The 12,964-nt window shown below is 37.8% G+C and overlaps 1 protein-coding gene across 1 annotated transcript; it reads right to left on the bottom strand.

Annotated features, from left to right (window-relative positions):
* Nucleotides 1-5,270: 5,270 nt before the first annotated feature.
* Nucleotides 5,271-7,400, bottom strand: LOC116211770 (pectinesterase 3-like). Its single transcript, XM_031546284.1, has 2 exons — nucleotides 6,281-7,400; nucleotides 5,271-6,139 (listed from the first exon to the last, which is right to left on the bottom strand). The coding sequence occupies exons 1-2, from the start codon at nucleotides 7,341-7,343 to the stop codon at nucleotides 5,460-5,462; spliced, it is 1,743 nt and encodes a 580-aa protein (XP_031402144.1). The 5' UTR covers nucleotides 7,344-7,400; the 3' UTR covers nucleotides 5,271-5,459.
* Between the last annotated feature and the right edge of the window lie 5,564 nt (nucleotides 7,401-12,964).

The following is a 12,964-nucleotide window of genomic DNA, read 5'->3' on the forward strand; positions in this document are numbered from 1 at the left end:
TAATTTAAGTTTAAAAAGGATCTAATTAATTGGGGAAAAAGAAGAAGAAAGAAAGCGTGCGTACGTACGTCATATCACACTCCCCAAACTCTAGTTACCCCTCCTTTTCTTGTATTATATTTCTTTGATACGCCACTCGACTGTGGAATTCCGATCGATAGATTTATCTGAGCGTGCGATTTATTTATTAGTTGGTCAAGATTCATGATGGTTATGTGATGAAATCACAATGTTTGTCATTATTATTATATACTATTATAAATGAAAACTGTAAGTGGACGAGTTCGGGCAAAAGAGAGGGTGTCACTGATTGGTTAACAAGAACAAACAGAAGGGTTGTTGGTTTTATATTAAACTAGATGAGAAACGCGCATAGTATATATAATGATTTAGTTTTATGAAAAATTAGGAATTCGGAAAAAGAGAATCTAAAACTATAAAAATTAATTTAGTATATTGTTTTGCTGGTTTCACTGTAATATGTAAAGCGTGCATGAGAAATGCCTTATAATAAGAAAATTTTAAAATATTAAATTTTAATTCCTATAAAGTAAGCATGTCTATAAAATTTGAGATATTAAGTATATTTCCTTATTACTTTTACTAATATACATATACAAAAATATTTAAAGGACAAATATGGTAAATATCTTTCTTCAATATTATATTATACAATCTCAGATAATTATCCTATAAAAGTAAAATAACTGAAAAAATTAAAGAAATCTTATGGGATATAATTGTCGTATATTTATCATTTATCAAATAAAGGGTGGTGAAACTAAAATATATACTCGTAAATGAAGTTGATTATTGTTAGTAAAAATCAATATTAAATCAAACTTTATAAAAAAATAAGTTGATGAAAGAAAGATCTCAATTGAAATATAAAATCAAAAAAAAGAAATATTGAAGGATTTTCTATTACTAAAGCAACAACCCTCGTAAAATTGGAATAAAATTTTACTAAAAAAATTAATATCGACCCAATTAGTCTAAAATTTGATTAAAAAATTCATTCTACAAATCAAATTTCAACCAAAGAATAAGAATAAATAAAACTAGTGAACTCAAAGTTCATAGAGTAATAATTTCCATTAAATTATGAAATATGAATTAAAAAAATATTTAATTACTAAAGTAACAACCATAGTAAAATTGGAATAAAATTTTATTTAAAAAATCAATATCAACGCAACTATTTGAAATTTGATTAAAAAATTAGGCAAATTACAAAAAAAAACCCAAATTTTGTAAAAAATCTCAGTTTTGTCTTAAATTTTGTTTTGTAACAAAAAAAACCATAAGTTTTCAAAAATATCTAAAAAATGTCATCCGTTATAACTTCTGTCAATTTTTGCTGCTGATGGTGGGTCCCTTTAATAGTCCACGTAGGTCACACGTAGGCAATAATTGACGGAAATTATAACGGAGGTCATTTTTGAGACATTTTAGAAAACTTATGGTTTTTTCTATTACAAAACAAAATTTAGGACAAAACTGAAACATTTTACACAACTTGAGTTTTTTTTTGGAAATTTACCCTAAAAAATTCATTCTACAAATTAAAATTCAATCAAAGAATAAGAATAAATAAAACCATTGAACTTAAAGTTTATGGAGAAAATATTTTCATTAAATTATGAAATAAGAATTAAAAAATACTCAAGGTATATAAATCAAATTTTTTTTACCATTTTTGAAGTTACGTCCATAATGGAACTGTAATAGAGATTATGCCAAAACAATCAATATCGAAACAGTCAAACTCTAATTTGAATTAACATTCATTCAACAAATCGAAATTCAATCAGGAAAAATAAAAATTAGGAGAATATCATGCAAAATAAAAACATGGAGAAGATAATAAAAACAATCAAAATATCAAAGAGGATGTTTTACTCTACTTATTTGAAACATTTGAATTCAACTCCAAAGTTGGCACTGCACGTCAGAGTAAACATATATATACAAATTAAAAGGCAATTTTATAAATACACAATGTAATATAAACGGTGATTTGATTGTGGTTAATATTATAAGAATATATTTTCCAATTATATATTTTGCTATAATATATATGAATGGCAATTCGATTGCTACAATATAAAAAATTTTCAGAATAGCAGCTAATTAATATATATAGTCCACTATATATTTTATTTTCTTAGATATATTCTGTTGCAAATAATATATATTATACTGCATAATTAATGACAACAAAATTTTTCGATGCATAAGTGATGATGTGACAAAATTAGAGAGTTTTGTTTCTTATTTTTGATGATGTGGCGGTGTAAAATTTCGACTCGTGCTTTATTTCATATAGATAGATAGATAGATAGATAAGCAACTCAAGAGTCATGACTATCTTATCGTACATAGGTTATTAATTCTAACTCTCGCGGTGATAACTCATAAGAGCTCTCCATTTTTTTTGCCAAAATGCTGCAGCCTAAGCATTTTTCATATCCTTAACTCATGATTAACCATCTCTTTAATTCCCACGTCATTTATATATACATATAATTAGGTTATTCCCCTTGCGTTGCACGAATTTTATAAAAAGATTTATTATAAAAATTTATTATGAAATGTTAGATATTAGGAAAATTATTAATATTGATTTATATGTATTTATACTTTATAAACTTTAATACAACAAATTTCATACTCACGTTAGATAATATTAATTTTAGAGCTCATAAGCAAATGATTCATGTAAAATATTTTATATACGTTATCTCAATTATCAATCTAATTTATAAGAAAATAATTATAAAATCCAAAAAAATATAAAATTTATAGCTTTAGTTAATGAAAGAAATATTAATAATAATAGAGTTTATAAAATTTTTGCATTATGTATTCGCAATTGTTTTTTTCTCACTCATATTTCATCTATTAAGTTTTATAAATTTGAATAATTTTAAATACAATGATTAATCACTTCGATGAGAGATTTATTTAATTTATTTTATAAGATTCATAATGATTATTAAAATTAATTAAGTACAGTTTCATAATTCCTAATTTTTTTAAAACTATATGTATTTATTTAACAAAAAATTAAAGTTGCTTATAAAATTAACAATAAGTGATTAGAATTTTTCTTTAATATTTCTTTTGGATATATTTTCTTTAATTACAATAATTCAATTTGTATATAACATATTAATTTATTAATACATCGACTATTCTACCCCTATTAGATGGAGACATTTAATATTCTACCCCTATTTAATAGGGTATGATACAAGTTTTAATATATTCAATAAAAAATTATTTCCATTAAGATCAAAATTTTCTTTTCTTCCAGTTGGTGGTCTTTTTTGTATTATTCTTATTCTAAGTAAGTTAGCTACGCTAAAAGGTCGTGTGTGAGGCATGCATATACTCAAGCGGTGAGCCTCGATTCTGCGCTGTCGTAAGACAATCCGAGTGGCAGGCTCAGAACACTATCACGGACGCGACAGGCGTGAGATTAGGATTACGATATTCTCGTGATATTCTTGATATTCTCGTGATTCTTGTACCATTTAGGAAATCTTTTTGAGTGTCGGGTATGGCTCAAGATTGAGTATATTCGAACACACCATTACAAACTCCGAGCCAAGCCCCATAAAAAACTAATAGGATTTCTCCTTCTCCCACTGAGCCACATACCTGTTTCCTGCCTCGCACGAACACACACCAACCTTGAGAAAATTTTCGAGTTTGTCCCAAAGCATCTTGAGCTTCAAGTAATAATCTGCCACTGAACGACCTTCTTGCCAGAGTAGGTATATCTCAGACTTAATCTGATATATGCGGGCTTCGTTGCCTTGGCAATATCGCTCCTTCAAGTCATCCCACGTATCCTTGGCGCTAATAGCATTGGCAACACAGCCCTGAAGATCCTTCTCCAGTGAATTGAAGATCCACGCTGCCACTGTTGCGTTGCAAGACTACACTTCTCGAGGAGAGGGTCCCCTTCTGCCGGTTTACGGATACTCCCTTTGACAAAGGGCAGCTTGCCTTTGGCCTTCAATCCCATCAACATGGCTCGTGACCATGTCATGTAATTCCTGCCGTTTAACAAGCAGGCAGCGAGCACATATCGCTGGACCGTCTGATGGATTAAGGAGATAGACCGATGGAGTTTGTTGCATCTCGCCGCTGCTGGTGCCGGTTCCATCCTTTTTAGCCGTCTCCAGATCATCTGCTATCACGATCGATCAGACAGGTTAAGAAGTCAGCCTCAGAATGTTGCTCTGATACCATATCCAGTTTATGAATGTATATGTCCTTAATCATTCATCTGTCAAACGATTACAAGATATAGACTATTCGTCCTTTACAGAGAAGGAAATCTCTAAATACATGCCTAACTAAGAGCTATTGTCAAAGACAAGAAATAAACGGTAGAAGACTACCCTAATGACATCTAGCCAAATATACAGGATTTCTTATATGGTATAGGAATCACGAGAATATCACGAGAATATTGTAATAGTTGGTGTAATTTTTTTTTTTTATCTCTTTTGGGGTGAAATGGGGGGCCATGACCCAATTGCATTAAAATAAAAGCTAAGCAATACAAGTCAGGGTATGGTAGCTCCTATAACATCCCCAGATAGAAGAAAATCAAGCCCCTGAGGACAAGAACTAAAGTCTATGTACCCCAAAAAGAAGCGATAATGTATATTTGCTCACCAATCAGCATATCTATTCCCCTCTCAAAACACATGTTCTTCAATCGTACTGATCTTTTCTTTTTTTCTTTTTTTTGGCTCGAAGTTATGGTACTGATCTTAATTACAAGGCTTGAAGCCTTCTTTATTTGGAAGAAAGGAAAATATTCTGGAGGGATTTTGGGGGCCTTAGTCAATTGATTCGTTACTGGACTGTAAATATTATGCAAGGAAAAGATGATAAAGAGTTTCTACTGATGACACACTTCTCATGGTAAATGAAATTTATAAAAATGGTTTTCTTTTTTTTGGTAATAAGAGAGGCACATAAGTCTAGTACAAGAAAAGAAAAGAAAGCTAAATAAAGGGAGACATAAGTACCATTAGTGAGCATCGAACCAGGACCTTTTAGTTCCGGACGCCGTTTTGTGTCACCGCATCAAAACCCCTTCCTAAAAAAAAATGGTTTTCTTAATTTCTTTTTTTTATTTGATGGAAATCACTATTAAACAATATATCAGACGTATCATACTCAATTCGCTGCTTAATTTAATCATCGGATAGTTGCAATAATTGGCCAGGTAGCTGTGTTTTTATTTGTATTGAGATGCAACACTGAGGGCTGTATATTTGCATAATGAATTAAAATTGACAAATTTATCATGAGATTTTACAATTTCTGACGCAACCGTGAATATATGAACGTGTACGAGAAAAGAATAACATTAAAAAAAAAATAGGATGGCTCATGTAACTCGAAGCTGCAATTCATGAACTCATTGTTGATCACAGTGATGAATCGAATGGGAGGCTCAGCTGTGGCAGCCATGTTGAGCCATCGATGAATGAATTAACTGTGAAAGACCCTGCTAGAGCTGACGTAAGGGCAGGCTTGTAACCTGGCCATGTGACCCTTCCGCTCGTGTCTGACCCGGGTCCAGTGTTCAGGTACTCTCCATAGAAGATCGTACTTGGTGGTATCACGTTCCTGACCCATTCTGTCCATCCCTTCGGGTTGATGAATGATCCAAGGCTTGACTGCATGAAAACCGTGGTTGAATAAGCTTTCCAAGGCCTACCAAGGTATGTCTGAGCAGTCAGATTTCCATTCGCAGTTATTGTGCAACCTTGGATCGAGATGCCGCTTTTCAAGTTGGGGTCGGACCTTCCCTGCGCCGTGATGGTATTGATCTGGCCCGCGATGGGCTGCCTTGGACGAATATTGCAATTTTGGATGACCACGACTCCATATCCAAAAATGAAGTCAACGGTGCCTGTGATGTCACACTCTCGGTAGAACTGACGATTCGTATGAGCATATAAAGTATCTTGGTAGGCATCGAAATAGCACCGATACATCACAGATAGGTCAGATGCCGAACGGAACGCGACCGCCTGGTGCTTTTTGGGGCCAGCGGTGTTCATGAATCCCATATCTCTGGCAATGAAGCCTTTACCTTTGGCAGCTGGTAATCAGATGCACACATGGTCCAGTCAGTAACAATTACGGGCAAAATAATAATAATGATACTCAATTGATTGTGAGTTTATAGGTTTCTTAAGAAAAAGATAATGCATTCTAGCCGATCGAGAATTCCAAATCTTACTGAAGGTTGCAGTTGCGAGCGTGGAAGTGCCATCAACAAAATTCTTGCTACCGGTGACGATAGTTTCTGTCATGCCATCTCCATAAATCATCACATTCCACTTGTTTTTTGTCAAAATCACGTTGTCTTCGTAAGTTCCCGCTTTCACGTAAATCACAGACCTGGACGAGCTCTTGTCAGGAACCGCTTCCAAGGCTTCCGTTATCGTCGTATAATTTCCAGTCCCATCTTGTGCTACAACTAGGTGAGGCGTTGGGTTTGTCTCTTGAAGAAGCCTCCTATCAGCTGGGCTGAGCCAAGTTGGGAACTCCGGGTCATCGCTGACACCAAACCTGAGCAACCTCCTGTGCATCGGAATGTGGAACTTCGACAGCAAACCCATGATCTTCGTGACAATGGCTAGACTGTTGCTGGAATATTCTGTGGAGTTCGTCATGGCCAACTTCATGTCATCAAGATGCGTCGAGTTGGCGTCCTCTAGCGAGTCCAAGCAAGTCTCTTGGTTGGAGACTACGGTGCTGAGCCAAGTCCTAAGGTCACCGATCTTCTTTGCAGATATGATCTCACCTCCTTTTACGTCCGCAATAGAAATTGACTCGTTGAGCGCATTGACAGCATCCGCAAGGACCTCTTGGCAGACCCCTAGAGTCGAAAGCTCTAGAGTGTCGTTCACTTGGCTGAGGAGCTCGTTGCTGTGATCGTCTACACCGACGAGCTCCCGCATGGCTACAAGTAATGAGATCTTGAAGATCTCCACGGGGTCAGTGGTGTTGGAGTTCTTATCCTTGGAAATGCTGGAGAAGCATGAGTCCGGATACAGGGTGACGTTGCAGACCGCTTTGATTGAAGCGGAAGGAGTCATCCCAGACAACGCAGAAGTCGAGCCGGAGCCGCCATGCTTCTTCCGAAGCGAAATCCCAATGGCAATGGTGACTACTGCCGCAATCAGGATGATGGAACAGACTGCGATGAAGAAGCGCTGCCATGACAACTTTCGCCGTAACGCGCGATCGTCCGTCTCATCGACTTTGCCGTAGCCCTTGAACGACTGGACTGAATCCATCAGTGGTATATGCTCTCTCCTCTTGATGACAAACCTTTCTTCACATCAATTTTTGGAGAGAAATTGAGGAGTTTGGACGAGAAGATTATGCAATGATTTTCTAATTTAAGGACGTACAAGGTCTATTGCTTGGATGTTTCTTTTGCTGCTGACATTTCCATTATATTTTATACTTTTGTAAGTTTCCATTCAAACGAACGATATTTTTGCTGATAAATATATCTCCAAGATCTTATTAGCTTAATATTTATACACCAGAAACGGTCCATGACAAGACTTTCAAATTAAATAGACTCTAAAAATTTCCCTTTAAAACTCCCAGCAGCTGTTGAAAATTCATAACTTTGAAGTATTGGAAACTAAATTTTTTTTTGGGGGAAGAAAGTATATATTGGAATATAAATTTGGAGAATGTGCATGATTCTGACAGGTTCCCTTCTTTTTTTTTTTTTCGGAGTATTGCACCGTTGCTGATATCATTGTTATCAGAATCGGACCGGACCGGCCGGTTCGACCGGTCGGACCGGGAACCGGCACCAAGTCCGGTCCGGTTTGCCTAAAAACCGAAATGGCAGCTTTGAACCGCCGGACCCATTGAACCGGCCGGTTTTAAGCAAAATTTCATTAAACCGGCCGGTTCTATGGGTTTTTTATGGGTTTCCTATTTAATGTAAAAATTGGTTAATTGTGTAAGAATTTGAACTCATGACCTCTTGCTTTTCATATTAGCATACTACCAACCAAGCCACCACCACTTTTTTGTTCTTTTAACTCTACTTTTAAGTACTTATTAAAATAAAATATTTATTTTGAAGTAAGAAATATTAAATATAGATACTTTCTTATACTATTGTTATATTTCTTTAAAATCATCATACTTTTATCTTAATTATCATAATTTTTTTAATAATATGAATATTTATTTTATTTTAAATAAACGAGCGGTCCGACCCATCGAACCCCCGGTTGGACCCATAAACCCATGACCCCGTACCCCTTCCGGTTCATCATCCGGTCCGGTTCTGATAACACTGGCTGATATAATGCAAGCGTCTTATTTATATCTCATGCACTGCAGCTCTTTCCATATAACAAACTAATTATTCTCATTCCCTTATTTACTTATTGTACGTTTGATTTTATCAGCTTGATGCCCAAAGTCAAACTCTTGTGTATGTACACCTGTAGGGAAATTGCGTATATATGTTATTTAAATCTTGAAATGCCTAATCCCTCGCCAATCGATTCGATTGATTGGCAAGCGGTAAAGGTATGCGAAAGTGTATCAATTGTGTATAACTTCTTGTTTCGTAACTAATCGAGAGCATATATACTCCCCTAGGGCCTGGGTTAGGTGAAAATAATTATCGTTTTCAGGAGGCCGGGTTTCCCTAGTATGAGGTTAAGTGAACTGCAATGAAAGATCGCAAGTCCTTTGACCTAATAATGAAAATCATCAATAGAAACCGTGGACAAAGTTTCTGCGGACAATTTCTTCTCTTTTTTATTTTATTTTTATTTTATTTTTTTCCCCTCCTTTTTCCCCCCTTTCTCTGTAATCTTTAGGATCGGCTGAATGAGAAATCATAACGTAACCCAATAATTTGTAAACTCATGGCTGGGCTGATACAGGTGACACCCAGCAATGAATTTATAATCCAATATGTTCAAACCTGTGATGGGCACGTCGTTTCTTTTGAATAATCCGCTGACCCGAGTATGGATGACCTACGTACCTTTCAGTCATTCGAGAAGGCATGTAGCAAACCAGGTATATGCAAGCCGGCCTAAACACCGATTTGTATAAATTATACTTGCCAGAATTCACGCGCCCCAGATTTGGCATCGCCTAACGTGCTCGATAAATTGAGTCAGCTATGTTTGACAAGTTCCGACGCTGTGTACAACACGAGTATCCGTCACAGACCCGTTGATTCGCGCACGAATACCGGAACTACGACCTTCTATACCTGTTGATTCTACGAATATCAGGAAATAGACATCAAACTCGAATCAATCCGAGATTGGACAAAACACGAAAGCTCTGAATTTTATTAATAATCTGAAAAGACGACTCCCCTGCCCTAGGGCTTACAGAAAACTTAAATAGGGTATTAATAAACCTAAATTGCATAAAAGAACTAAACTTTCTAAAAATTGCAAAAACACCATAATTAACATAAATTACCTGTTTGAGGCCCTAAACGATGGAATTTGCCTTAAATATCGAAAAATCACGACGAAGCGTGAGTTTTGCTCCGGAGGCCATTTCCTTCAAAATAGGGCCGTCATAACCTATTTTTTCTATTTCCTTCAAAATAGGGCCGTCATAACCTATTTTTTTCCAGGTACCGACTTGGCAGGTCTTCTGCCGCATCAAGTTGTTTATTTCCGAGTGCCATTAACCCGAATAAGTAATTATATTCCAGCTACTGTTTTTTTTTGCTGACCCGGGGTATCCAGGCTTCGCCCGACTAATCCCCGGGGCTCCGTGAACCCCCGGCGACGCACGGAGCGGGTAATCACGCCAAAGGCGCTCCGGTGGCCCCAAGGGGATTTGAACCCGGGTCTCAGGGCAAATTGGATGCCCATTAACCACTAGGCCAAACCCCTTGAGGTTTAATATTCCTGCTACTTGGTTCACCAATAGGTGTGATATCTACAAGTGTGGGAAGTGTGGTTGAGTGTTGGCGTGTATGTATTGTATTTGTGCAAATATTTTGGAGATTAATAAAAGTTTATTGTTCACCACACCCGAACCGAAGATTATTAGATTAGTGTTCGGGAGAGCTCCTACAATTGGTATGGGAGCACCTGCAAGTGGTATCCGAGTGGGTCGATCAAGGGCTGAGATACCGTGGAAGGATTGATGCTTCGTCCTAGTGTGAGTTCGGTCGGGGACTGAGGTGCTGCTAAAGTGAGGACTGTCAGGGACCGATACCAAGGGGAGACTCTGCCAGAGTTGAGTGGGTCAGGGACTAAACTCGGAGGAAGTTCTGTCAAAGCCAAGAAATCGGTCAGGGATTGAGGGGAGGTGCTGCGAGCGACCACAGTCAGGGACTGTGAGTTATAGGTCTGGGACCATTGCAAGCACATGAGAAGGCTAGGCGACAGATATGGCGGAGTTCAATACAATCTGTAGCTTAAAGAAATTAAACAATCATAGTTATAGCATGTGGAAAATGTGCATGGAGTCATATTTGTTGGGTCAAGATCTTTGGGAGATCATTAGCGGCAATGAGACTACACCACCCACCGAAGACATCACCGCACTCAGGAAGTGGAAGATCAAGGCCAGGAAGGCCATGTTTGCAATTAAAGTGTCGATCGAGGAAGATATGCTAAAACATATTAGGTATGCCACTAGTCCTAAAGAGGCTTACGATATTCTAACCGCGAGGTTTGCAAAGAAGAATGATATGAGATTACAGTTGTTAGAAAATGAGTTAATGGGCCTCCAACAATGAGATATGGTTATTAATCAATATTTCACTAAGATTAAGTCAATTTGCCGCAAGATATCGGAGTTGGATCCCGAGTAAAAAATTAATGAAAGAAGGATGCAAAGGGTAATTATTCATGGATTAAGGCCCGAGCGTAGGAGTTTCATTACCACAATTTAGGGGTGGTTTTATTACCACAATTCAGGGGTGGCCAGTCCAGCCATCCGTGGGGGACCTCGAGAATCTTCTCGCTAATCAAAAGACTCTAGCACAACAAATGATTGGAGTTTCTTTGAAAAGCGAAGTAGAAGCTTTATATAGCAGTGAGGGAAGTGACAGACAGCGGCGCCAGGAGAAGGGCTTCCGAGCTAGAGGGAGCTCGTCGGGACTAGAACCGCAGAGGCCAAGACAATGAAGGCCAAGAGTAAGGGTGCAGAAGGGGCATTTTGCGCGGGTTTGTAGACTGAAGAAGAAAGTTGCCGAAGGTAATGCCGCAACGAAGGCCCATGGAGATAATGAATATTGGGACGAGGATGAGATGGAGCCATCCCAAGGAAAAGAGGTAATTGTGGCGCCAATATAGCGGCAAAGGAGATAGAAAGGTTGGCACTAGCAGTGCCAAAGTCCAGTGGAGTCGATTATATGTGGGTGTTCTAATCACATGACCGGCGACTAGAAGAAACTTCGAAGTACATCAACTTATAGAGGCGATAATGTGATCGTGTTGGCAGACAACACAAAGCTACCTATTGCTAACATTGGGAAGGCCGAGATTTCTTCGAAGCTCAACACGATGAAGTTGTAGCTCTGGGATGCCTATCATGTCCTAGGAATGAAGAAGAATATGCTTTCGGTAGCAGTTGACATCTGCCGGTAATTATGTGGTGTTTGGACCTAATAATGTGAAAGTGTATCGGAATATGAGACTTTCTGATGCACATATTATGGAAGGGAGGCAGAAGGATTCTATCTACGTAATGTTGTTAGCAGAGAAGAGTTACATAGACAAGGCATGGAAGAATGAGACTGCAGACTTATGGCATGCACCTCTCGAACAAGTAAGTTATCATAAGTTGAAGGTGATGATGAATAAGTCGATGCTGAAGGGATTGCCTCAACTCGAGGTGCATGAAGATATAGTCTGTCCTAGTTTGTCCAGGGTGCCAGTTCGAAAAGGCCTATCAACTACCCTACAAGGAGTCTTCGGCCAGAGCAAAGGAGCCTTTGGAGCTTATCCACTCAGACGTGTTCGAATGAGTAAATGAATCATCTGTCAGAGGCATGAGATACATGGTGACCTTTATCGATGACTACTCCAGGTACGTCTGAGTTTACTTTATGAAAGAGAAGTTGGAGACTCTAGCAAAATTTAAAGAGTTTCAGAAGAAGGTTAAGGCTGGTAGGAAGATAAAGTGTTTGAGGACAGACAATGGTAGAGAGTACACGTCTAAGGAGTTCACGCATTATTTACATCAATGCAAGATTTGGAGGCAGTTGATGTGTCCGAGTACCCCTGAACAAAATGGGATGGCAGAGAGGAAGAATCGACATCTTGCAGAAGTATGCTGAAGCATGGTGCACGCCAAGCATGTGCCCAGCAGATTCTAGGCGGAGTGTATGAAGACAGCCGCACATGTTCTCAATAGGCTCCCTCAACCAAAGTTGGGATTCATCGCAGCATATCATAAATTATGGAAGGTCAAACCCACGGTGAGTCATTTTTGAGTTTTCGGGTACTTTTGCTATGTGTTCGTGCTTGATCATTTGAGGAGCAAGTTTGATAAGAAAGTGGTCAAATGCATGTTCGTGGGTTATGACAAAGAGAGAAAAAAGATGGAGATGTTGCGATCCAACCACAAAGGAGGTCTACGTGTCGAGAAATGTGGTATTTGATGAAGCATCGCGTCATGGTGGGTCCCGATGCATGTGTTCTTGCTCGAGTCAAAGGCAAGAAAAGATTTGGTAGAAGGGAATACAGGGGGAGCTGCCAGACAGGGACGGAGCCAATGTACTATAAGGGAGGCAATAAACCCCTAAACTTTGAATCTTTTAAATTTTACTTTCAAAAGTATGAGGTTTTTATGTAAAATTAGTATTTTACCTTTTTTAAACTTTAAATTTTTTAAATTTTGCCTCAAAAGTATGAGTTTGCCCTCCCTGAATGAAAATATTGGCTTC

Source organism: Punica granatum, chromosome 6 (genome assembly GCF_007655135.1).
Source record: "Punica granatum isolate Tunisia-2019 chromosome 6, ASM765513v2, whole genome shotgun sequence".
Taxonomy (NCBI): domain Eukaryota; kingdom Viridiplantae; phylum Streptophyta; class Magnoliopsida; order Myrtales; family Lythraceae; genus Punica; species Punica granatum.